The following is a 26,686-nucleotide window of genomic DNA, read 5'->3' on the forward strand; positions in this document are numbered from 1 at the left end:
AATTTGGCTCTTGGAATTAACCCTTCATCTCTGAAATATCCAGCATGATTAGGGGCTCCGTCACCTGTGCTCTGCAGGCGGCAGAGACGGCAGTGCTCTGGGCCCTAGAATGAAGCCCCTGGCAGGGCACAGCCTCATGGCCCTCCAGGACTGGCTGCCTCTGCTGCGGACAGCAGCAACAGGCACAGCTGGCTCCAACTCTCCCATCATGGAGATGCTTCCAGGCCACTCAGTTTATAAAATGTACAGGATGGGGGAGGAGCTGTCCTGAGCTTCTCTGAGCCCAAGAATAATGCCACCTTTGATCTGTAGGAATGAAAAATAAAGCTTTTCCTTGGCAAGTGGGTTTTAAATATTTCTCCATTAATAGTTAATGCACATTCAGACCAGCAGAGTGACAGCTCCCTGTGATTATGAATTCTGGCTTCGTAATGCTAGTCCAAATAGGAGCTGAACTTTCAAAATCACGGTGTTACTTTTGACAAATTAAATTGTCCTACTTAGGAAGGTAGGAGGCATGAAGAGAAAGAAAGTGAGAGAGTGGGAGTAAATTCTCCTTGGAGGTGATTCTCAGATTGAGGAAGAAAGAAACGAGAAAAGACTACCTTTGTGTTTTCTAAGCTGATGATACTGCCGATGTTTATTAGAAAACAGCTTCAGAAGATCCCCATGCTGATGCTGAGCCAGACCAAGAAGGGGAAAGGACAGACATTGGCAGCATGTCTCACTATCTCCAAACAAAGAAGAAAATATATTTAAGGGAGTGGTTGCATTTTAATAAGAATCAGGTCATTCTTAGGGCCCAGCAATTTAAAACTAATCAGAAAGAAAATGATTTTAAATTTCTAACAATCTGAAAATAACAAGAAATTTTTTAAACAGATAATCCACTTTATAGCCCATTGTAATATTAAGGATCTAAATTATGTGAGGTTGCATTAGTGTATTCTCTGCCTTTCAAAACTAATTCTTTCCCCTTCAAAGTTCCTTGAGCATTCTGGTGTTTTGGGGTAACCAAGATATTACAACACGTGCTCCACTCAGGAAGTCTGCTGAATGAATTGTCTGGTCTTTATCTGAAGTTCCATATCTAGGAGTCACATGATTTTTTAGCAGAGACAAGAATATAAAATAAAGTCAGGAAGGTAGTACCAAATGTTGAAAATGCTAATAAAAAAAAAAACAAAAACAACTTCTTACTCTCTGACTACCATCTTACTATATTCCTCTAATGTAAAAGTTTCAAAGGTGAACTTCAGGGATCAACCTAGGGACTGAGCAATGCAGAACTGGGGTGTGGGCATGCCTCTCCATGCCAGGAAATCAGCTGAATGATGAAATAGAGAGAGCCTTACTACTCACCAGGGAGAGGAGGACAAAAGTTTCAAATTCTATGATAACAGGAATAACTGTCCTGATCTACAGTTCCTGGGAATTTACCATAACTCAGTTGAAGTCTCTCTTAAAAGCTGTTCACTCTCATTCTTTTCATTAATGGCAGGGATAGTGAACTTCAATGTCATCCTTCATTGTTATAACTCAACAATGATTAGTTCAGTATCAACTATGTAAGATGCTTTGCTAAATAACATAAAGAATACCAGTGGAAAGCGTTTTTCTCATTGTTACACAAGCGTTTTATCAAACGAACATGACACAGACAAGCTGAGATAGATGAAAATTCTGTGAAAAGAGCTGGGTGTCCCGTTGAGTTGTTGCGATGACTGGAGGAACACGAATCACAAATACCCCGTAGTGGAAGGAAAAGACCTACAAATGAATTTTTTTGTCCCAGGTGCTGATGGTGCCCCTGGTGAAAAAGGCTGATGACACGTTGGTAATTTTTAGGGCCAACAAATTTTAAGATTAAAGATGAATAAGGTAGATTCAAATGGTATCGAAAGCCTAGAAAGGTCTGGGGACCAACTGAAAAGCTTTAGTCCTTTAGGGGTCTCTGTGATCCACTGGCTTCAAATCTCACTTTCCCAAGGCATCAGTTGAATTGATTCCTAGAAAAGCAGATTAGAAAGAGAAATGGGACACTGGAAATGTTGACCTAACCTGAGAATCCCTGGGGATTCTTGGCAAAGGCCTGAAATTAATTTTCTGCCATCAGTTTTTCTAACTCAGCAGCCACCCCAAGTTCTAAATGAGTCCTTCATCAATACCCTCAAGACTGTTTTGGAGATTTCTAAACTTCTGGAATAATTTGGGAGCTTATATAAAGAGAGACACTCCATAAACCTGTAACATTGCCTTTGGTTTCTAACCTAATCTATAATTTGTTTATAAGCCAAATGCAAAATTAGTGCGAATCTAGTGAGCTTAGATATACTGACACAAGTCACAAATGAAGAACCCCAGTACAAAAATGTTTGGAAAAGCACTATACTCCAGAAGTACTGAGTGGGAGGAATAATGGCCTTCAATATGCCAGAATGGAAATTCGCAGGCAGAGCACTTAACAAGGAAACCACAAGCAAAAGAAGACTGCACTTTTTGTTCAGTGATTTCCTATTAATTGTGATGTAAATTATATGAATGCGATTTTGACAAAGAAGAGCACTGTTTCTAAAAAAAATAGTGGTTTATGTGCAAAATACAAAATGCATCAAGAAAAAGAACTTTAGCATCATGGATGCAGTAAACTCTGAGATAATGGCTTATGATTAGATAACTTTCACATTATTATTTTTTTCTTTTTTACCTAGACTTTTAATGCTTAAGTCTTTGGGATAAAGCAAATATTAACAAACAATTAATATAGATTTACAGGCATCTTTCATACATAAGTCTTGATCTCGGCATGACATACAAAATCATCTCACTTTGGTTACATTAGGTTGAAATTGTTATTCTAACAATATGTGCTGCCAGACAATGGATGGTAGCTTTGTGGCTAATGTGGACAGCTATCCATACAGGAAACAGCTAGCAGTCAACAAACTTGATTAATGTTGGGCAGAATTCTTTAGGAAGTAAAATATCACCATTTGCTGAGTCCCCAGGGAGCTTATATCTTCAGTTAACTAAGATGATTCCCAGGGGACACAAATTAAAGTCTACCACACCCTTGAAAATACATATGCCTCTTTAGAGGAAGTAAAAGTTAAAATAATATATTATAGAAAGGTAACTTAAAATGATAAAAAATTGGAGAAGAAAGAAGACAACTTCTATTTGACCTTGAACGTACTTCTTATTCTATAAGAAATTTTAAAAAGCTAGAGGGTAGTTGTTTCTTGTCATTATACTGTTGCTGATTCTGTGGTTAGTTATTAATTTTATTTTTTATGATTCACAATCTGCTCTTTGAAATATGCCATATGCTCAAAGCAATTCAAGGATGACAACTGTCAGAATTACTCCAATAAAAATTGCCTAAATGAGGAAGATTTACTGCAGTCTGATATTTCAGTGGAAAGTCCCTCTACCCTCCCCAACTGCTTTTTCAGACACTGTGAATATTGCAACCATTTTTTCAAGTCAAATCACATGACTGTTTTGCAAAAACTTCTAGGACAATCTAAGTAGAATCGGTGAAACACAGTAGGCTAAGGGTGAATTAACAGACATGGAAAACAATATAAATAGTTATTAGATGGATTGCCTGCAATCAATGTGTGAGTTCCAAGCCAGTTTTCTTAAATCACACACAATGCATTGACTTAATATGACAACGTCTGTGCTATGTAACACTAATAAACATTAAATTGGACAAGCCCTGTACCCTGGAAGCAGCAAGCCAATTGGAAGGCATTTTTTTTTTTTAATCTCTGGAAATATCTGAGGGGTGGACAGAATCCACCTGAGTGCTCCAATCACAATACATTTTGTTAAATGTTACCAGTCCATTTATCCTTCATTTTGTTTCAGTCTATTTATTAATGCAGTTTCATTTATTATTATTCATCTTGAAGATAAATCTTTGTCCTTCTATAGAATTACACCAAATAGAATGTGATAAAGGGAACTTCCTTGCAATTATGATGTCGGTGCAGTCTGTCAGCACACAGGGGATGGAAATGAGTTTGGGGACAGGGAAGGGAATTCTAATAGACACCACGATACATACAATGAACGCAAAAGATATCCTGAGAGAGAGAGAGACTTGTCAGGCTAATCAGATCTTCCCCAGCAAGGTAAAGGCAAGAAGGGTAGCTCTAACCTTGTAAAGATGCTGCTGCTGCTCCTCTGACATCATCAGGTCGTGGCTGTCCATCACGAGGGACTCCATGTCAATCAGCCAATCCCAGAGCTCCTGATATTCTGAATCAAAGTCCAGAAGCCTGAAGATAAGGCACAAAATGTATTATGCATAAATACAGTGTAGTTGTTAAAAATCTCATATTAGAATAATATATTCTTGCAAACCTATGATGTTCCTGGGTGATACCTGTAAAAAGAGAAGGAAAAATTCTCGGTGTGGTTACACAGTGGGCCAGATAGGAACTCAAGCTTGTGACATAGCCATTTTCTTAGATTTTGAAAACATAACATGTAATTCTGATGCTTGTACCTGAGACATATTATGGCTATTTCCATTCACTCACCCTTTCTGAGGATTTGCAACATTTGAACAAAATGATTTGAACAAAATGAACAATGTCCTTGAAAAAGAGCATGCCATATTTAACAGACTGAGACATGGAGGGTCAGTGCCTTGGGAAGGTTACCCAGTCCAGAATCTGCGGTACAAATAGCACTCTCAACATTCAAACCTCTTTCTCTTTGACTAGATTTTCCATGGATACTGCATGCATCCTAATATATTCATGACTAAGAATACTAATTCAGCTAATTTCTATATATGATCACTATATACTACCATATCCAAAATATTATTTTCACTGGGAAATGACTCAATCATTTATCTGTCCCTCTGCTGTCTATCTGCCTATCTCTGCAAACGTATATCCTACATTTATTGTCATGGATGAGTGGCCAGCATTTCAGTTTAACACTCAGAGATAGGCTTGAGTGACTCTGGTAAGCCAGTGAGAACCAGGGGCAGATCCAGTATTAGACAGGTGTTCCCCACAGACATGTAGGAAACAAAGGTAAGGACAGGAAGTCAAAACAATGAATCTCTGAATAGCCAGCAATCATTAAAATTCAAAGGAGGATCACTATGGTTTTCAACAAAATAAATCATTAGAATAAGGAGCTTAAAAGGATTAATGTGATTCTCTATTGAAAGCCTGGTGAATAAGTAAAGCTCAGATTCTTCTAAAACACTGTGATCAGAAAATGAAAGTGCAGAATGAAAAAAAAAAAAAAACTATGACTTTGTCCTTCTCCCCAAAATCATCCCGCTAAAAGAAATCTTCGAGTCTTGTCAAACTCTGAGCAAAACCCTATCAGTACTAATGAAGCAGCAGCCTCAGGTATGAATCTGAACTTATCAACTGGCATCTTATTACCGCCTTGTCCCTGTCTCTACACATGAAATGACTGCTTTTCAAAAAAGTGAACATCTGCTTTTCATAACTTAAACAATTTAATCTTAATAGATCTGTCAAAAAATTAAGGTGTATCTGGTGATGGAGTCTAGACCTAGAATCGTCTATTTTAATTACTTTTCCATAATTTTAAAGTTTTTTGATTAGAACCATAAGCACCCAGGCCAAGGCTTATCATTGGCTAACACGTAGAATGAATGAATAAATGTTTAGTGAATGTCAATGATGGATATAATCGATGTAACCAAAACCTTCAGTAAGACTAAGGTGGTCTAGAGCTGTGCTTTCAAACTTTACTGTGGATATGGCATAGCTGAGAATCCTGTTGAAATGCAGATACTGACTCAGTACTTTTAGGGTTGGGTCTGAGACTGTTTGAAGTAAGTGTTGGCAACTGGCAACCCTGCTGCTCCTAGGTCATGCTTTTGGGTAGTAAGGACTTACTTACAAGTATACATGAAATCTTAAATAGTACTAAGAGTACTATTTAAGTACTATTTAAATACTAACAAGCAAAAACCACTGCAACAGCAACCAATAAACCATTAGGCTTTTTAAAAATTCATTCTGTATACCCGTGACAAATTCATGTTGATGTATGGCAAAACCAACACAATATTGTAAAGTAATTAACCTCCAATTAAAATAAATAAATTTATATTAAAAATAAAAAATTTAAAATAAAAAAATAAATAAAATAAAATTCATTCTGTGAGTGATTGATAAGGAATGACTAATAAGCATTTGCTCACACGGCAGGCACAATCACTTAGAAATATCTCCTGAATTATGTTTACTGTTTCTCTCCCCTTGTACCCTCTCACATTTTGACCACAAAGACGGGAAAGGTGACGTGCCATCCCCCAAATTAGGAGAGTATAATCCTAATACTCATATAGGTGAGAATATTAAAAGCAAAAGATAAAGGAAGGGAAAGGCTTCCCGCTTCCATCTCAGTGGACTTGGAGAATAAGAATGAAATAAAGGCAAGAGGAGCAGGTGCTCAGATGTGTGTCCCCCTCTCTCTTGGCTTAAGACCTAAAGGGAAAGCCACAAGCACGAGGATGCTTTTCCTGCTACATAGTCTGGGAGACTGCCTTAAACAATGCCCTCACAATAACCTGAGGTAGGGATGTTGCAAAGAGTTGTGGTCAGGACTCCCTTTGCTACTCTGTTCTCTTTCCCCACATGAGACTGTTCTCTCATCCTCCCATGAGGTTTCTGGGAGTTCAGCTGGTGAACTTGACGGAGGCATTACCATGGCAACAGAGACACAATGACCTCTAAGGAGAGCCAGGGGGGCCTCTGAAGCCAGACCTCCGAGAGCTGGCTGGGCCAGTGAAGACTGAGATGAAGCTTAGTCAGCAGGAAATACCTCCTGAACCAAGCCAAGAGATAACAACACAGCCACAGGCCTCTGTCAGGTACAACCTCATAATGTAATGGCAGGGCAAGACCCATTTCATGGAACCTAACCAGCCTGCATCCAGGGGCCACATTAAGCCAGAGGGCCTCACTGTACCCCAGAATCACAAGATCACATAAGCCCCTTATATTGCTCAGATGCCATTTTGCACAAAAGAAGGGAGAGGAATGGGAAATCTGAAAAACAGCATTTATTCCAAGATGTTGTTCCCTAAAGAAAATATTAATTTGTTAGAAAAGGCTACAAGTATTGTGTATAAGAGCCTGAACTCTGATCTTAAAACCAGGTTTTTTCTGTTGTTATATCAATGATGTATGTAATTAGGAAGTCTCATAAATTATCAATCAGCAAGTGATAATAAGGGAACCTGTTTTCTTTTCCATATGTGTATGATTAAAAAAGAAGCTTTGACTATGACTAAACAATCCAAGGGCAAGGGGTGAATTTATCTTTGTATCCCTAATGCCCAGAATCAGTTCAGTTCAGTAGCTCAGTTGTGTCTGACTCTTTGCGACCCCACAGACTGCAGCACACCAGACTTCCCTGTCTATCACTAACTCCCAGAGCTTGCTCAAACTCATGTCCATTGAGTTGGTGATGCCATCCAACCATCTCATCCTCTGTCATCCCCTTCTCCTCCAGCCTTCAATTTTTCCCAGCATCAGGGTCTTTTCCAAAGAGTCAGTGGCCAAAATATTGGAGTTTCAGCTTCAACATCTGCTGCTACTGCTAAGTCGCTTCAGTCATGTCTGACTCTGTGCGACCTCTTAGACGGCAGCCCACAAGGCTCCCCCATCCCTGGGATTCTCCAGGCAAGAACACTGGAGTGGGTTGACATTTCCTTCTCCAATGCATGAAAGTGAAAAGTGAAAGTGAAGTCGCTCAGCCGTGCCCGACTCTTGGCGACCCCATGGACTGCAGCCCACCAGGCTCCTCCATCCATGGGATTTTCCAGGCAAGAGTACTGGAGTGGGGTGCCATTGCCTTCATCAGTCCTTCCAATGAATATTCAGGACTGATTTCCTTTAGGATGGACTGGTTGGATCTCCTTGCAGTCCAAGTAACTCCCAAGAGTCTTCTCCAACACCACAGTTCAAAAGCTTCAATTCTTCAGCACTCAGCTTTCTTTATAGTCCAACTCTCACATCCATACATGACTACTGGAAAAACCATAGCTTTGACTCTCTGGACCTCTGTCAACAAAGTAATGTCTCTGTTTTTTAATATGCTATCTATGTTGGTCATAGCTTTTCTTCCAAGGAGCATCTTTTAATTTCATGGCTGCAATCACCAGCTGCAGTGATTTTAGAGCCCAAGAAAATAAAGCCTGCCACTATTTCCATTGTTTCCCCATTTTTTGCCATGAAGTGATGGGAATGGATGTCATGATCTTAGTTTTTTGAATGCTGAGTTTTAGGCCAGCTTTCTCACTCTCCTCTTTCACTTTTATCAAGAGGCTCTTCAGTTCCTCTTCACTTTCTGCCATAAGGGGGTATCATCTGCATATCTGAGGTCACTGATATTTCTCCCAGAAATCTTGATTCCAGCTTGTTCTTCATCCAGTCCAGCATTTTGCATGATGTACTCTGCATCTAAGTTAAATAAGCAGGGTGACAATATACAGCCCGATGTACTCCTTTCCTGATTTGGAACCAGTCTGTTGTTCCATGTCCAATTCTAACTGTTGCTTCTTGACCTGCATACAGATTTCTCAGGAGGCAGGTAAGGTGGTCTGGTATTCCCATCTCTTTAAAGAATTTTCCACAGTTTGTTGTGATCTACACAGTCAAAGGCTTTGGCATAATGACCAGGATAGTACTTGATAAATGATGATGAATGAATATAGATAATGAAACCAAGAACTTTTAGTAGGGCAAGAATGACTTCAGAAGAGCAATACATGATAAAGATAATATTTCATCCTCAAATACCAATTGTGATACAGACAGGCTTTCCCATTCATTCTGAAGGTGAGATTTTGCCTTCAGTACACAATGGTACATTTGCTTACTTGAAATGATTATATACAGTATGCTCTCAATTAATGTGAGCTGCCTTTCCATTTCTTTCACATTATGCTTCTATGGTGAAAATTAAAGGAAATTTATGAATAGATTTTAAATAGATGAAAACTACATACAGGATGATAAAGTGTTCAGAATCATGGAATTTTTTTTTTACTAGCTCTTTACCATGTCTTTACATCCATCGAGCTGTTCCCTCCTGTTACTCTCCCTATCAAAGGACTTAGAACAAAAGCCATTTCTTCCAGTTAAAGGTACCTCGGGCTCATTCTGAGATGATCTTCACTGGAGACCTGCAAGTGCTGAATGAATCTAACACAAATATTCACAATTCCTCCAGTCCAGTCTGTTTTCATCCTAGCTGAGAATACTTAAGCTTGAGTTTGTTAGATATGGTAAATGCTTTGGTTCTTTATTTTGTTTCATTAGTGTAGAATCAGCACTAGTGTTTTTCAAACGACAAATTCTCATCGGGTCCTAATACTGAAAAGCGAAAGCGTTAGTTGCTTCAGCAGTGTCCGACTCTTCGCAACACCGTGGGCTATGGTCCGCCATGCTCCTCTGCCCATGGAATTTCCCAGGTGAAAATACTGGAGTGGCTTGCCATTCCCTTCTCCAGGGATCTTCCCAACACAGGGATGGAACCTTAATTCTGAAGACAAAAACATATTTTAAGCACTTGTGCCTGATTTCAGATTCTTTGGCATGTGTTCATTCACAGCTTAGGAAAAACCTGACAGTTTTCCAAATTTAAGTGAAATCAAACATATAACTTCGTAACAAATCAGAAATAAATTATAGAATTTCTTTGTTGCTGCTTTTTTTAAATCTTCTGAAATGACTATAATTTAATGTGCTCATTATAGCAGGAAAATTCTGAGGCAAAGGAAGTAGCTTACTTTCTTCTGTTTATATTGCCTGCAAAGGTATGCTGTAGACTAGTGATTTTATAAAAGTCATCTTCTAAGGAAAATGCCAGCTACTACACAGAAAAACAGAAAAGATCATAGATGAGTGAATTATCAAGGGTAGCACAGAACTAATTAGTTCTATAACCCTTTGCAGAATATGCTGATTCCATCCGCTGATTTCAGAACCAGGTACTTTTCCTTGAAGTCCTCATGACAAATGACCTCTCTTTAAAAGAGAGACAAAGATGATTGAAATTGTGGCAAATAGTTCAGAACCTTTCTTTTAAGGGCTATGAGTATAGGAACTGCTCTTTTGGAAGGATTTTCCTTTTAAAATTTTCTTTGTAAATGTGCTTGGGTTCCCGTCAACTGATTGATACAAATATATAATCTCCTAGACGTTAAAAGGTCTCAAAGCATACCTTTTCAGTACTCTATGAATACATTATACTCTATGAAAATGTTACAAAGCAGACTTGTACACTATTCTAAGACAGTGTTATAAATCAAACACATTACCAAAGTGATATTCTTTTGGATATTTTTCCTTTAAATTGCCATATTCCTGAAGGTTTCACAATAAAAGAGTTGGACATTCTATTGCAGATATAATATTACCAGTTTTGGAGCTTTATAAGCACAATCATGTAATGAGGAGAAAAAGTCTTCTAAATCAAAGTCAGGTTTTGTTAGATAAATACAGAATTATGTGTTCATTTCAGCGTCTGAAATTCTAATAAAGACAGAGACAAGTTATGGAAAGAAATAAACATGCAATTTTTTTCTTTAGTGTTTTTTATTTCTAAATTTGGGCTAACTACTATGATAATTGCCAAAAGTATTTCCCAATATCTTGTCCATCATTTTCTCTAACTTTTTCAGGTTAAAAAAAAAAAAAGATTCCAGGATTTTTCACCATGGAAATAAAATACTAACAAGACTGTTTAGTATCAATTTTTACAGATTGGATAGCAACATATTATTTGTGAGGCTGGCACAGTTTAAAAAATGATCCTTTCTCTAAACCCTGGTGGGACTTATGTTTGACCAGCTAAGTGTTTGAATACATAAATGCATTCAGCCTTTGGTATTTAAAGTGAGCATCATTAACTCAACATTTCAACTTAAACTTTGCTTAAAAGATAAAGTTTCACCCAAGTGAAATCAATGGAAGGTGTGTGTGAATATATGAGGTTCCAGCTTGGTCCACCAAGGAATTTTGATTAAATCAGACACCAAATGAAGAAATCATCAAAATAGAGCAACCAATAGTTGAAGAAAAGATAATACTAAAAAGGCCTGGAAGCTTTTCTACTAAGGCTGAGTAATACATATTTTGGAGCATTTAAGTATCCATCTTTTGTAAGCTTAATAGTTCCTTTCACATGAACATATCCAAAAACACAAGATCAGTTCCTGAGATACCAGCTTGTGTATGTTGGAATTTCTGTTAAGTGATCCAATTTTCCTAGCTTCTTTAGCATATTGATTCTTTCCCCAAATATTCACTAAGTGTTCACTGTTTGCATTATTTGCTCAAGGAAGTTTGCCTCTGGTTTTCAAAAAAGACACTAAAGGTAATGGTAGCAAAATCTCATAAAAATACACTTTAATATTATTAAAGGAAAACACTAATAACTGATTAGAATTTCCCATCATCCTCTATGCCATGTGTCATGTAAGCACAGGAGGGAGATAAAAGAGTGGCACCTAGTCCAATCACATTATCATTAAAGAATAAAATTTAGCTTTCCAGACATGAAATCTGATATGCACAGTTGCATGTAGAATCCCTTACCACTCTAAACATATTAAAGTGTGGACACTAATTTACTATTTTGAATGAAAATTCATGAGCCACTTCCTCATGAGAAAAGCAGCCTGCCTTTGCCATTAATAAATAAAAAGGAATATGGAGTTCTTTCCAGTAGTAATTTTCTCAATTCTCATATACACCCATGTACATGTGAAAATGTCTAAGAAAAATAAAATCAATCCTACAGATTTGTTAACGATAGGTCCCACTTTCTCATGGTCTCATGGACTGTTCATAAACTCTTGCTATTAAAATACAATCCATAAAGCAAAAAAATTCTAACCTCCAAGATTAGCCATAAAATTAGAAGTATTAATGTAAGTTTCTGGATATTTCTAGAAGATTCTGTTAGGCTGTCAGGAAGTCAAAACTCTCTCTAAATTTTCAGATAATACACTGGACTAAGTTCTAGCCAAAGAACTTGAAAACATTCTGAAAAATTTAGAAATGGTAGTGATTCTAAGACAAATGTGAGAACCCATATATCTAAAGACAAAGCAAGAGATAATGTTTAAAAAAGAGAGAGAGATAAACCTTCCTAAGTCATTGTCCATGTGTTAGAGGGTCTGGATCCAGACTTGCTTCTGGCACACTGCTGAGGGTTAGGTAGCTCAGCCTTTTGTAAAAAGTCTAGTCTATCCTATAACTCCCTGGTTTTCAAAGATTTAATAAGCAATAGAGAGTATTTGAGGAGGGTATGGCAAACCACTCCAGTATTCTTGTCCAGAGAATCCCCACAGACAGAGGAGCCTGGTGGGCCATAGTCCATGGAGTCACAAAGAGTCAGACATGATTGAGTGACTAAGCATAGCACAGAGAATATTCACCCTCAGGGTTAGGGCAGGGGATAAAAATGTGTGTGCTCAGTCACTCCAGTCGTGGCTGACTCTTTGAGACCCCACAGACTATAGTCCACCAGATTCCCCTGTCCGTGGTATTTCCCAGGCAAGAATACTGGAGTGGGTTGCCATCCTCCTCCAGGGGATCTTCCCAACCCAGGGATCGAACTCATGTCTCCTGTCTCATGTGTCTGCTGCATTGGCAGGTGGATGCTTTACCAGTGCGCCACCTGGGAAGCTCAGGAGGTAAATAACATAGGAATAACTCTCTGTCACCTAATCTCTAACAAAATCTTTGTGGAAGAATTACTATGGAGATCTCTCCCAGTATGACTTCATCTATCCTGTAAATTGGCTCTTAACTGAACTGTGCTTTGACATCACTTCTGCAGCCTACATCAAAAAACTGCCTTGGCAATTTGGTTTCTCTTACGAAAGTATTAGCTGCTCAGTCATGTCCGACTCTTTGTGACTCCATGGACTGTAGTCCGCCAGGCTCCTCTGTCCATGAGATTTCTCAGGCAAGAATACTGGGGTGGGTTGTCATTCCTTTCCCCAGGAGATCCTCCCAACTCAGGGATCAAACTCAGGTCTCTTGCATTGCAGGCAGGTTCTTAACCATCTGAGGCACCAGGGAAGAGATGGAGTATCACAGAGGCCTGTCTTCTCCTGAAAGAACTACAGGAGAAATCTGTCCCAGGACTCAGTGTGTTTCCCCAGATATATATTATTTTTAATCTTAGGACACTATGAATTTTCTGATGGATGAGATTTCACTCTTTTCTTTGGATGTGGAAAGCTTAGAGCCCAATCATTGCCCTTCTTGAGGACATGCACAGAAGATGCACTTTTTTGTTTTCTGGTACACATTTTACTTTTACCTAACTGACTTCAGTCAAATGTTTATTCTATTTTATTGTAAATATTTTTAGTAAGTTGACTTTAATCCTTTGTGAAAGTGATGTGGGAATGCATAAAAGAATACATTTTAAAGAAAAGAGTTAAGCTCTGCACATTAAAATGAGGTAGAATAGATTTGTTTCAGACTCTCTCATACCTCTTTCCTTCTTCAATTGACCCCATAAACTTTCCAAAGCAGCAGAGAAATTGTTTCAGCATTGTTAAGATGGAAAGGAGTTATATAAATAAATAAATAGTCGACTTTACTCTTAACTTTGAAATAATACTTCCCCAGTAATTATGCCACTACGTCTCTAGTTCATCCTTTGTTGGCTCTTGGTATGGATGGCATTAGATTACTGAAGTGGAAGACTGTCTAGGTCTAAAATTAGTTTAATGTATTTGAACATTAGAAGCATATGATATTATGATCCCAAATGAATACATTTATACTGGTGAGATTCTTTTTACAGCCAGGAAGACTTATTTTAATAATAATAGTGCACAGAATATCAGTTTTTCAGAAGGTAGTCAGGCACTTTATGCTTCTTTGGCTACAGGATGCATTGTGATCTTACTATGTGATAATACCAGAACACAACAGAAGGAGCAAAAAGAACCTGAACTGAACACTGATCAGTTGTTCATTAGTTTGAGACAGGATAAAAATCAGGGGAAGAAAGTAGAAATGCAGGGTGGAAATACGGTCGCCTTGGATTGTCTAGTGATTTATCTGGGAGAGTGTTTCCAACATTAGTACACAGTTTATGACTGCTGCTGCTAAGTCGCTTCAGTAGTGTCCGACTCTGTGCGATCCCATAGATGGCAGTCCACCAGGCCCCGCTGTCCCTGGGATTCTCCAGGCAAGAACACTGGAATAGGCTGCCATTTCCTCCTCCAATGCATGAAAGTGAAAAGTGAAAGTGAAGTCGCTCAGTCATGTCGGATTCTTCGCAACCCCGTGGACTGCAGCCTACCAGGCTCCTCCATCCATGGGATTTTCCAGGCAAGAGTACTGGAGTGGGGTACCATTGCCTTCTCCACAGTTTATGACTGGTGTGTACCAAAAAGAAAACATTTTATTAATATGCAACAATGTTCCAAAAACAACCATAGAGCAGAAATTCAAAATATTCATTGAGAGAAAGAGAATATGAGTGAGCATGAATGTTCACCCAGCTGCACAAGGATATTTTTGGCCTTTGGCTCAACAGAAAACCAGAAAGATCATCCTATTGCAGTGAAATCCAGAGGTGGTTACACCCCTTCTGAGGTATTTGAAGTCAATCAGTATGTCTTATTGCTTATTTGATCTTTAATCAAGTAATGTTTTAAATAGTGACATATTTGCTTTCATCTGACAACACTATTCCTCTTGGGAGTGCTATATATGTATATGTGTGTGTCTGTGTACATTATCACAATGATTTAGGAATACTTAATTTCCTAAAGGAAAATGGATTTATTTTTACTGCCAAACTTTTAACCTTTCATCTAGTTAAAGTTCATTTAGTTCAACCTGTTGTGCTTGGAAATAACCTGTGTATACTGTTTGTATTTGAAAGTAAAATTTACTCGAAAACGTTACATGATGTGGGACGAATACTTCTACATTCTTACAGAGAACAAACCTTGACTACATAATCACCTGTGGACATTGCCCAAATTCCCCCTCAGCCAGAGGCTGGCATATGACTGAGACTGAAGTATCTTCTAGAACTTTACACAAGAACAGAAGGCTCTTTGAAATTCCCTCTGGAGCGCCGGAAGCAGAGTCAGGAAACATCTCCCTACTCTTCTACTCCATATTATTATTTATAGTAACCCTTAATATGTGTGCACACTCATGCATACACATGCACACACACATATCCCTACATGATGTTGTTGTTCAGTCGCTCAGTTGTGTCCGTCCGACTCTTTGTGACCCCGTGGACTATAGCATGCCAGGTTTCCCTGTCCTTCACCATCTCTCAGAGTTTGCTCAAACTCATATCCACTGAATCAGTGATGCCAGCCAACCATCTTGTCCTCTTTCGTCCCCTTTTCCTCCTGCCTTCAGTCTTTCCCAGCATCAGGGTCTTTTCAATGAGTCTGCTCTTCGCATCAGGTGGCCAAAGTATATACCAACTTGAATTCTGATCTTTAATTTTTAATCCTGTATGCTCTCTCTCCTCCTTTAAGAATTTAGACTAGAGAAAATATACACCCCTAAAAAATTTTTCTTTATGTAGTTGAAAGCAATCTGAGCAGACCTAATGCATTCTAATATCTGGAATCAGAAGGTTCCACCAGCAGCTTGAAGACAGAAAATAGTCAACAGTAATTCTCAATTCCTGCTAATCAAGATATCACATTGGAATTTTCAATGCTATGGTTTTATTTTGGGTTTCCCAGGAAGCACCAGTGGTAAAGAACTCACCTGCCAATGCAGGTAGACTTAAGAGATGTGAGTTTGACCCCTGGGGTGGGAAGTTCCCCTGGAGAAAGGCACAACCACCCACTCTGGTATTCTTGCCTGGAGAATCCCATGCGCAGTAGAGCCTGGCAGGCTGCAGTAGAGCCTGGCAGTCCATAGGGTCACACAGAGTCATGACATGACTGAAGTGACTTGGCACACACACAAATTTTATTTTAAAAGACTTGTATAATACAGCCTGAAAGATTCTAGCTGAAATAAAAATGTTCCTATTAGCCATATTTTTCAAAATGAGCATTCTTAAAGAGATTGCTATGTCCACCTGGGGTAGGTTTTGTGGGGACACGCTACCACAAGGTAAGCTCCCACCTTCCTCAGCCCCTGCTACCTCATAGTCACCATACTGTCCTTGTTGGTGGTTGAGGAGCCCAAGACATCCCTGAGCTTCAGATCTGCTTCCTGGGCATTTCTACTTAGATGTTCTGCAGACCATAAAAAAGAACTTTGTCCCAAACAGTCGGTTCCTCTCAGGCCCCCTTGCTCCTCCCTTGCATTGAATACCATGTCCATTGGTGCAAAAGCCTGAAACATGGAGGTCTGTCTTAAACCCCACCTCCCTTAATGCCCCTCATCCACTCAGGGACCAGGTTCTGTCTTCAATTTCCTTCCTTCAGTTTCCATTCCTGCTGTCTTCAGGCCAGAACAGTTTCTCACTTGGATGACTGGAATAGCTTCTTAACCAAGCACTGTCTAGTCTTGCCCATGCCAGTCCATTCTCCAGAGTGCCGCCAGAATACTGTTTTAAAAATGCCAACCTATTCTTGCTGGAATCCCTGACTGGTTCCAGCTGTCTGTACACATCGCCTCTGCTGTGGGAAACACTGGCTGTCACCTTTGACCCTGGGCCAGCCTCAGTGACACTTCTCCTGGCAGGCGTTCCTGATTTACATGCCCTGCCACTCTTTGCATCCCACTGCCTCTACAACCCCAGTGCCTAATAGAGCCTGCTCAACAATCATGAAATGCTCAATGACACAGAAATCATTTGAATCTAAGTCTTCTTATTTTCTTTCTCTCCCCACATTAGAATGGCCCTTTTCCTCTCTCTTACTTGCCTCATCCAAGGCTTATCGACTCTTTCTGGCTTTAGCCTCCAATCTAGTCTCCACATCTCCCATTAATTTCTAATCTATTACTGTTCTCCACCTTCAGACTTTCCAATTTAGTACATCTGGAGTGGGACCCAGAATTTGCAATTTCTAACAGATTCTCAGGAGATACTAATGCTGATGGTCTAGAGATCATTCTTTGAAAACCACTGGAGCAATGATCTCAACTGGCAGTGGGCATCAAGTATAATATATCTTGGTCCACTCCTGCTTCCTGAATCAGAATTTTGAGGGAGGTGAGATGGGCAGGCAGTTTCAACTTAAAAGTTCCCTAAGAAATCTTGATGCATCCTAGTTAAGAACCATGAACTCAGTGATTAACTCCAGGATCTCAACTTCACTTTCTTCCTAAGCCTTATTTTACACTACTCCCTCTGACTTTCTACCTTGCTCTCCAGTCATATGGAACAGCAAGCAGCATAATGATTTCACACCCTTGTTCCCTCTGAGCACTAGATCCCTTTTAGTTTTTCATTTATGCACCAGCATTCACTGGGCACCTAGCCCACTCCAGGATGCAGCGCATAGTGTGGTGAATGTGACAGACATGGCCCTGCCTCATGGAGTCCACATGTTGTTTGCTCTAAGCTTCCTTGCAACCCTCTGCCTCCCCTTCTTCATGATACAGAGAAATACTGGTTTAATGCTGCTCTCTTGATAGACTGTAAATTTCATGAAGGTAGGAACTATGGTCTGTCTGTCTTTGTAAGTGCTCAATACATGTTTGTTCAGCTTAAATTGGAAAATTCTTCCCCTGACCTAGCCCTCTTCCAAAAATCACCTCCAGAGTCCCGTCTCTTTCTATCATTCCTGACCTGCTCCAATTCTCCCCACCACCATCAGAACTGAGCACCACCTTCCCTGAGCTTACCTTCCTGCTCCCTACTCCAAGAAGATTCCTAACTCATCACTTTGACCCTTCATTCTATGTTGTTTATGGATCTGGTTCCTCCTACTAAATAAACTGTGGGCTTCTCAAGGGCAGGGACCATTTCATTTTTGCCTTTTAAACTCTGCACTTCATAAAGGAGGTATTTAATATTTGTCAAATTAATGAATTTCATTTAAGCCTGCTTTGCAGTGTTTTTGTCCAAACTTCTTGTTGCTGAAATGAAATTGCCTTAAGACTCTTCCGTTTCTCTATAGTAGGACAATACCATAATTCAAATTTCATATACCATATGGAACATGCATAACATGTGATTTAGGGGTAAAAAAGTTTATCAAAGGTCTGAGCTAAATTTCCAGAGACAGGGCAAAGTGTGGCTTCATGGACTGTTCACTGCATCACGACTCAGGGCTCTGAGGCGAGGTCCTGGACAAGCCAGTCACCCAGGCTTTTTGCCTCCCAGTTCTATTATTTATAAGCTAAACAAAAGACATGCTTTGTAATCTACTCTAAGTCTTGACAGGAAGTAGGATACTACTTACTAAAATAAACAAGATTTTGAAATTCATTATAAAAATGAAATCAGACAAGCCCTTAATAGAAAGAGGTGTCAGAAAGACAGATGGTTATACTTCACAAAATTTACAAAAGAGTGTTCTTGATGAAATCTGCTCAGAAAATTGTGCCACGCACGTAGTATGCCTTCAGTGAATATTTATTGGATGAAAGAAACAAGACAATTTACAAGCTTTCACTTAAATCAACAGGAGTCAAAAGCACCAACCTGCTCCCTTTGAGAATCACCAGTGACTCAAGCAGGAGAAGGCAATGGCACCCCACTCCAGTACTCTTGGCTGGAGAATCCCATGGACGGAGGAGCCTGGTAGGCTGCAGTCCATGGGGTCGCTAAGAGTCAGATATGACTGAGCGACTTCACTTTCACTTTTCACTTTCACTCATTGGAGAAGGAAATGGCAACCCACTCCCATGTTCTTGCCTGGAGAATCCCAGGGACGGGGGAGCCTGGTGGGCTGCCGTCTGTGGGGTCGCAGAATCGTACACGACTGAAGTGACTTAGCAGCAGCAGCAGCAGTGACTCAAGCACTGTAGATCCCTCCAGGAAGTGACGGTTCCCCACTTTGCCACTTAGGAACCAGTGCCCAGTGTCTCCCACAGAGGGACACACTCTGTTCCTACAGCTCACACAGCTTCACATACCATCAGGGAAATCTTCCCACCACACATATTCATGACTGTCAAACACACATTTCATGCTTGTCCACAAGCTGTGTTAAATCACCTTGATATGCACCTTTTCATCAAGCCAGAGAGGTTATAAATTCATTTCTAAACCATATTTTGGTTACACAAAAATCTTAGACATTTAAGATCTCCATTCAATCTAGCAGCTGAGTCTTCCCTGGAGTAACCTTATACATTTTTCAACTACATATTCTCCTTCGCATCGACATAGGCTGGAGGAGGAAATAAAAACATACGGATTGTATCACCAACTTAATGTTCTCTTCAGTGGACTGGATATCTATCTGCATACGGAATGAAGACCCTAGAAGGCCCACATTATTCCCACAATATCTTATCAGAAACAATGCTCATTCTAGGTAACAAAAGAAACTGTTAATGAAGTTTATGTATCATTGGAGCAGATAATTTTAGAAGGCTGTGTTCTTAAGGTTTCAGAATTACAGATTCAACTGTGGGAGCAAAGGGTCTTAGGAGCAGGACACCCCAGATAACCTCACCCACATACATTTCTCAAACAATGGTTTTCTGTATGTAAACAGAAAACAGAAAGGAGTATATGGTTTTTGTCCTTAGTATTAAATAGCTGCCTTTTCTTCAGCACACTCTTACATTTCCTCACAATGCACAGCCTTCAGCACCCTAAGGAGCATAAACAAAGAATATCAGGCAAGTTCACCTACTCCCACTTCACAGAACAATGCTTGCTGTTAACTAAGCCATTTCCAGGGCAGATTTATGATTTGCGGAGCCCAGAGTAAATACTCAGGTTGGGCCCTTGGAATCTGAGGTCAGAAGCACGTGGTACCCGTTCAATCCCTAGGGCTTTTAGAAAACATGAAAATGTGACCTAAAGTTTGTGGTGGTGGGTACACCAGGGACTATTTAGGCATTTAGAGAAATTAAAGCACGTTAAGGCCTCAAAACAGCTTATTGTTCACACTCGAATATTTAACCTTTTCTAATTTGCTGTCATGCTTTTCCTCCTGTGAATAAATGTCTTTTGAATCATAGAAGATGAATCAAATACATGCTTACATGTCTATATATAAAAAATATCTTAAAAGAGCAACAAATTGTATAGATAGGTAAATTTTAAAAGTTAAAAAGCCCTTGCCCATTTCCTAAAAAGAATTACAACTCGAATTCTTTCCTTGCATTCTTAGACCTCGGGTTATATCACAAGACAGAATTTGTAACCTGTGTTGGTAATTTATCCTCAAAATCTGAACGAGAATTTTAAGTCATATCAGAACTATAAGCACGTAAGAGAAAAAAGAAAGCAAGTGCATGGAAATACTTCCTTCTTTTGAAGGAATATTTTGGCTAGAGTTACTCCCCGTAGGTTTATACTATGCTGTTAACATGTTATGGAACTTGGGGGAACAGTTTCTCTCCCTTGTTGTCTGGCTCAAGTATAAAAGCAAAATAGGTTACTTTTTCCATTTTAATGAGTATAATTATTACCAAGTCATTAAAATTATGAAATGATTAAATTTCATTGTATTCTTTTACTCTTTAATAATCACCTACTAAATATTAAAACTGAACCAGAATTTTTTAAATAATAGTATTTTATAAATCTCATATATGTATTATAGATACATATATATATATGTATATACACATACACACACAGAATGTTTGCATAATTTTGAAGTAATTTGGAAATATTTGAAGGCATAACTTAACTATTCAGTAGCATGGGTAGTTAGTATAATATAAATACAGCCATAGATCTCAGGCTGAATGAAACTGTTGGTGGGTCATTGAAGTTGCTGGGTCGTTTCATATAACACAGACAATAAGCACCAGTCCAACATTCCACTTGACTTCATGTGATGCTAACCAGTTAGTCCACAGTCCCTAAACAATTATTAGATATCTATATTTTCAAAAAATTATGTTCTACCAGTTTCCAGTGAGGTTCTGGTGTTTAAAATTTGCTTAGATGGACTTTAAACTATGAGGTTTAAAGAGAGGGAAATACACTGAGAAAATTATAGGCACAATGTAGTGACAGAAACGCTCAGCAAATCACAAGACTGTTTCGAACAAATAATACCAAAGTTAGGAAGTCCTGGGTGAGATGACAGGCTGATAAAATCCGTAGTCTTCAATTCTGGTATGAATGGAAAAGAACATAAATACCTTGTCTATTGCACTTCTCTTGCTAGCTTGGGAGGAAATGCCCACCTAACACCGACCAGTGGAACATCATTGAAAAAAGTAGAGATTAATGAGAATAAAACAACAAAAAGAATAGTTCCCTACCCATTGCCTCCTCCTGAATGAACTTTTGACATATCAGCAAACTCTTCTTTCCGTTTGCTGCTGCTGGTATACTGCTCGCTGTACAGCTTGAGGGACATCTGCTCAACAGCATCTCTTTGTGCTTCCAGGTAGCATAGTTGAACCTCAGCCTGGAGAGAGAAACAAAGAGGAATGGCTGTTTTAATCTGGAAAGAATGCATTTCAAGTGAGGTGTAACAACACAGAGAATGGGAATTGTTCACATCATTATACCGCCCCTTTTCGCTCGGATTTAATGGGATCAGCTGGGCATATTACAGAATTATATTTTAGATCTGAATCTTATAAGTTCCTCCTTAAAATATAACCTGAATAAATGAACTCTCAGAAGACTCAGTAAATATCACAATATATCCCTGAGATCATAATACTGTATGATGAGACTTTATATAAAAATTCTGTGAAATTCCTTAATAATATTCTTCCTCGTACTGCCACATATGTAACATTTATTTTTTTTTAAAGAGTCCCCTTCCAACCCATACATTTGCATGGACACATACTCTGGATGCTTCTCGTTATCTTCACCCTGAGGAGAATAAAAAAGCCTAGTACTAATTCAATACCTCTTCAATAGGGATAAGACTTCCTACATTACTTTTTTTTGGTTCTCTGTGTTTTGTCTTAATAATTTTAAAATAGAAAGAACCATGATTTTGCTTACATGCAGGCTTGAATTGTTAAATTTTTCATAGATACTTGGGGCTCACTGTACTAAAAGGAGAGGTAGTAAGTTCACCATGCTGTTTTCTATCAAACCAAGGCCAAAAGAATGCTGAATAATATTTGGCAAGGAAATGTATTGAAGAGATGCTTTATTTATTGCAGCTGTTGTGATCCCTGTGGCTTTAGAGTTCCCCAGAACACGAGATAAAACGGGGAATGAAGTCTTCTCAGTGGCGTGCTTGCCTGTGGTGAAGGAAAAAGGCCAGTGCCGAGTACATGTGTGCTGTGGACCAAAGGAGCTCTTAAGGTCTTTTTGTGTGCTTCACTAAATCCCACACACCCATTAACATTTCTCAACAGTCTTAAAATGTCTACTTCTTTATTATTTAATTATATACTCTCCTACAGAAAGACCAAGTCTGGGTCAGTTGCTGGGTAGTTGCCAGATTTCCATAACATGTAGGAAAAGCAGAGTCAGAGATGACCTTCTATTCTTCATGTCCATGGCCAACCGAGGCCTCTTGCACACTCTCTGGTTTTATAGATGCAATCGTGGGGAAAAAAAAAAAAAAAGAGTGTCATAAAATAGCAGCTGCTTAAAAGGGCGAATCAGGACTCTGTAAAGGAAATGGGTAGCTTATGAAATGGAAGATCTCAAATCACTCTAGAATTTGTATTTTGTTCTTTTCCACAGGGGCGAATTATGAATGCTCTAGATATTGAGGAAGAACTTAAAAAATACTAAAATCACTATATTCATGTAACTGAAGTTTCCACAATCTATGTATTGGTTCATGTAACCTTTTTTTGTCCAAACTAATTGACTTGCATAAGGATTAAGAATTACGTCAAACACTATAAACTAAGGATAACGTCACATGCAGTATTTTCAGTATGGGAAGAAAGGGTGTGGCTGGTGGAAAGCACGAAGGAAATACTAAATCTAGTGTTAGTCAGCCTATTTATTAACAGATGGAGAAAGAGAAGGCATGGAGCATATTAATGACAACACAGAAGAGTGCCGACTCAGAGGTTTGCAGGTATCACAGAATTTGAAGAAATATCTAGAGACCTAAGAATATTGTTTAATGGTTGGGGGGGAGAAAATGAAACTGAATATAGGGAGTCAATGATTAGAAAAAAACATTAGACAATAGAAATGTATTGGTTCTATATCTTTTAATGAAGTATACAATATTCCCAAGCAACTAAATATGAGATCACTGAGAGATACTGAACAGTAGTCAAAGAACTTAATACAACTAGAGATTATCATACTAAGCGAAGTTATAAAGTGAAAGACAAATACCATATGATATCACTAAAATATGAACAAATGAACCTCTCTACAAAACAGAAACAGATTCATAGACACAGAGAACAGACTTGTGGTGGCCAAGGAGGAGGGGGGAGGAGAGGGATGAACTAGGAGTTTGGGGTTGGCAGACGCAAAATATTACATGTAAAATGGATAAACAACAAGGTCTTAGTGTTTAGCACAGAGACCTGTATTCAATATCCTGTGATAAACCATAATGGAAAAGAATATTAAAAAAGAATGCATATAAGTAAATAACTGAGCCACTTTGCTGTACAGCAGAAACTGGCACAACATTGTAAATCAACTATACTTCAATCAAAAGTAGTGATAAAATAATTTTTAAAGAGAACTTAAAAACAAATGTCTTTCCAAATGCTATCCCCACCCCTCCCCTTCTCAACACCATGGGATAATGAGGAGACATCCCACACAAATTATTCTTTTGGAAATCCCATTAAAATAATGAATCTGCACCATTACATGCCAAAGCGGCATGTCTGATCCCTAGAGGTCCCTGTTAGTTTTTAACCACCCTAAGGTAGCACACTAGACCACTACTTGTTTTTGGTAAAAATCTCATGAATGTGTGCCACTGGTCACAAAAAGCAACGTAAAGAGGGAGGTCAACTTCATATAGACTCATCACTACCATGGAAAAATAACTGAAGCTCAGCCCTTTGAGATCCTTGGCCATTTCTGTGCACAAGGGTAATACCTCTTGTGTGACACGGATTTCTAGAAGGGAATTCAGAGAACAATGCTGAGAGCAACCGGAGAAACAATTAGTCACCTTACAAAAATGATTGAAATGCTGTGATCTAAGACTTTTACTGCACAATATCTCACAGGCATTTGACATAGGAAACCTCCCTGTGCTAAAAAGGAGATGAATTAGATGGCCCAGCTTTTCCTATCCATCTACATTTCTATCTCTGCTTTCAGTGATTCATTTCAAAACGTGATGATAAAAATAGAACCAAAGTTGTTTCTTCGGCTAAGGTTGAATGACTTTGCCAGTCTAAATCTACCTACGAACTGCCTTAACTTTTTCTCATACTGTATTTTACTCTACGGATAATTTTTTAGAAGAAAGATTTGGAGAAATTATAGTTCTTAAAAAAAGAGTCACACTGAATCTTTGATTAAAATAATTTCATCTTTTGAAGCAATAGTTAGAACCAGACATGAAACAATGAACTGGCTTAACATTGGGAAAGGAGTACATCGAGGCTGTATAGTCTCACACTGCTTATTTAACTTATATGCAGAGTACATCACGTGAAACGCTGGGCTGGATGAAGCACAAGCTGGAATTCAGATTGCCGGGAGAAATACCAATAACCTCAGATATGCAGATGACACCACTCTTATGGCAGAAAGCAAAGAGGAACTAAACAGCCTCTTGATGGTCAAAAAGGAGAGTAAAAAACCTGGTGTAAAACTCAACATTCAAAAAACTAAGATCATGGCATCCAGTCCTATCCCTTTATGGTAAATAGATGGGGAAACAGTGGAGACAGTGACAGACTTTCTTTTCTTGGGCTCCAAAATCACTGCAGATGGTGACTGCAGCCATGAAATTAAAAGATGCTTACTCCTTGGAAGAAAAGCCAGGACAAATCTAGAGAGCTAAAAAGTAGTCGTTAAAGTAGTAGTAGTTCAAAAGTAGAGACATTGCCAACAGAAGTCCGTCTAGTCAGAGCTATGGTTTTTCCAGTAGTCATGTACGGATGTGAGATTAGGACCATAAAAAAGGTGCTTTCAAACTGTGGTGCTGGAGAAGACTCTTGAGAGTCCTTGGGACAGCAAGGAGAAAAAAACAGTCAATCCTAAAGGAAATCAACCCTGAATATTCATTAAAGGACTGACGCTGAAGCTTGAATACTTTGGCCACCTGATGGGAAGAGCCAACTCATTGGAAAAGACCCTGATGTTGGGAAGGATTGAGGGCAGGAGAAGGAGGCAACAGAGAATGAGATGGCTGGATGGCCTTATCCATTCAATGGACATGAGTTTGAAACAACTCCAGGAGATAGTGAAGAACAAGGAAGCCTGGCATGCTGCAGTTCATGGAGTCGCAGAGTTGGACATGACTGAGCATCTGAATAACAACAATGACAATTGTAGATACTTTAAAAGTGACTATATTTTACACATAGAAACACAGACTATAGTATATTAAATAATATTATTGATGTGTAATTAACAAGATTTGATAACTTATCCATTAAGAAAAATGAAAAGGAACAAGAAGGAACAGACTCACTGACAGATCTACCTCTCACTTCCTGGCCAGTATCATCAATGGGAATATAAAATGAGCAGCATAGATAAAGGGAACAAATGAGCTAAAACAGTCTTTTGCTTTGAGGTACTAGTATGATTCCCAAAATGAAATGTTCAGCAAGCAAGTGGAAATATTAGGACTGAAATATAAACCCAGAGGCAAAGGCTGACACTAGGAGATGAAATGAGAATGCCATGGGAGATCGTGTATGAGAAGAGAAAAAGGATCAGCTCTGTCTTATTCTAATCGAGGCCTGCATAAGACCTCAGCTGACTTAAAGTGATGGATTCTCAAATATTCTCCCTCCCTCTCCACCAGCCGCAAATCCATTTTATAGATAGTTCATTGATCTTTTTGATTCACATCTTGGATCATGGGTTCTTGTTTTCAGGGCTTAATTCTGGGCCTCTTTATTTAAACTCTTTTCCATGGCTTTCAATGCTACCTATGTAGTAACGGCTCCCTATTCTCTCCTCTGAGTGCCATAAAACCAACCACTGCTAACTGAATTTACTTTAGGCATAGCTGTTGGAAACACTCTCCATTCTCATCCTTACTGCATGCCTCCAAACTTTCTGTTCTTAGTATCCTCCCTTTAAATAAACCGCACCATCTGTTGCTTAGGTCAGAAACCAGAGAATCATCCATGACTCCTCGTCATTTCCTACAACCAGTTACTCCTTAAATTCTGTTGATTCTTCTTTCAAAATGTCTCTCCAGTCTGTCTTCCCAGTCTGCATTGCTGCCAGCCTGGTCCAAGCCTTTGTCAACTCTCCCCTGTAGGATAGCAATTATCTTCTAATGTGTATCTCCCCTTGCCCATTCCTGCCTCTCCCATCTCTTCCATTACAGTGTCAGAGTGGTGTCTACAAAACGTAAGTTAGTTTCATACTGCATTTAGATCTAAAACACAAACTTAGAACATAGCTCATTAGATTTGCTTCCTGCCTACTTTACACCGCATTCTCTACTTCTGTCTTT

General features: G+C 39.0%; 1 protein-coding gene across 7 annotated transcripts in view; it reads right to left on the bottom strand.

The window, feature by feature from the left end:
* The window catches only part of AKAP6 (A-kinase anchoring protein 6), a 599,671-nt gene that overhangs the window by 118,168 nt on the left and 454,817 nt on the right, over positions 1-26,686 (bottom strand). For all 7 annotated transcript variants that reach the window (XM_086363674.1, XM_086363676.1, XM_086363675.1 and 4 more), the window contains 2 exons: positions 21,393-21,541; positions 4,169-4,289 (listed from right to left, as the gene is read on the bottom strand). In XM_086363674.1, coding sequence (XP_086219800.1) covers positions 4,169-4,289; positions 21,393-21,541 — 270 coding nt within the window. The remainder of the gene's footprint in view (positions 1-4,168; positions 4,290-21,392; positions 21,542-26,686) is intronic.

The sequence above is a fragment of the Bos grunniens genome, chromosome 21 (assembly GCF_055505025.1).
Source record: "Bos grunniens cultivar Pamir isolate PY7600 chromosome 21, Bosgru_T2T1.0, whole genome shotgun sequence".
In the NCBI taxonomy this organism is placed as follows: domain Eukaryota; kingdom Metazoa; phylum Chordata; class Mammalia; order Artiodactyla; family Bovidae; genus Bos; species Bos grunniens.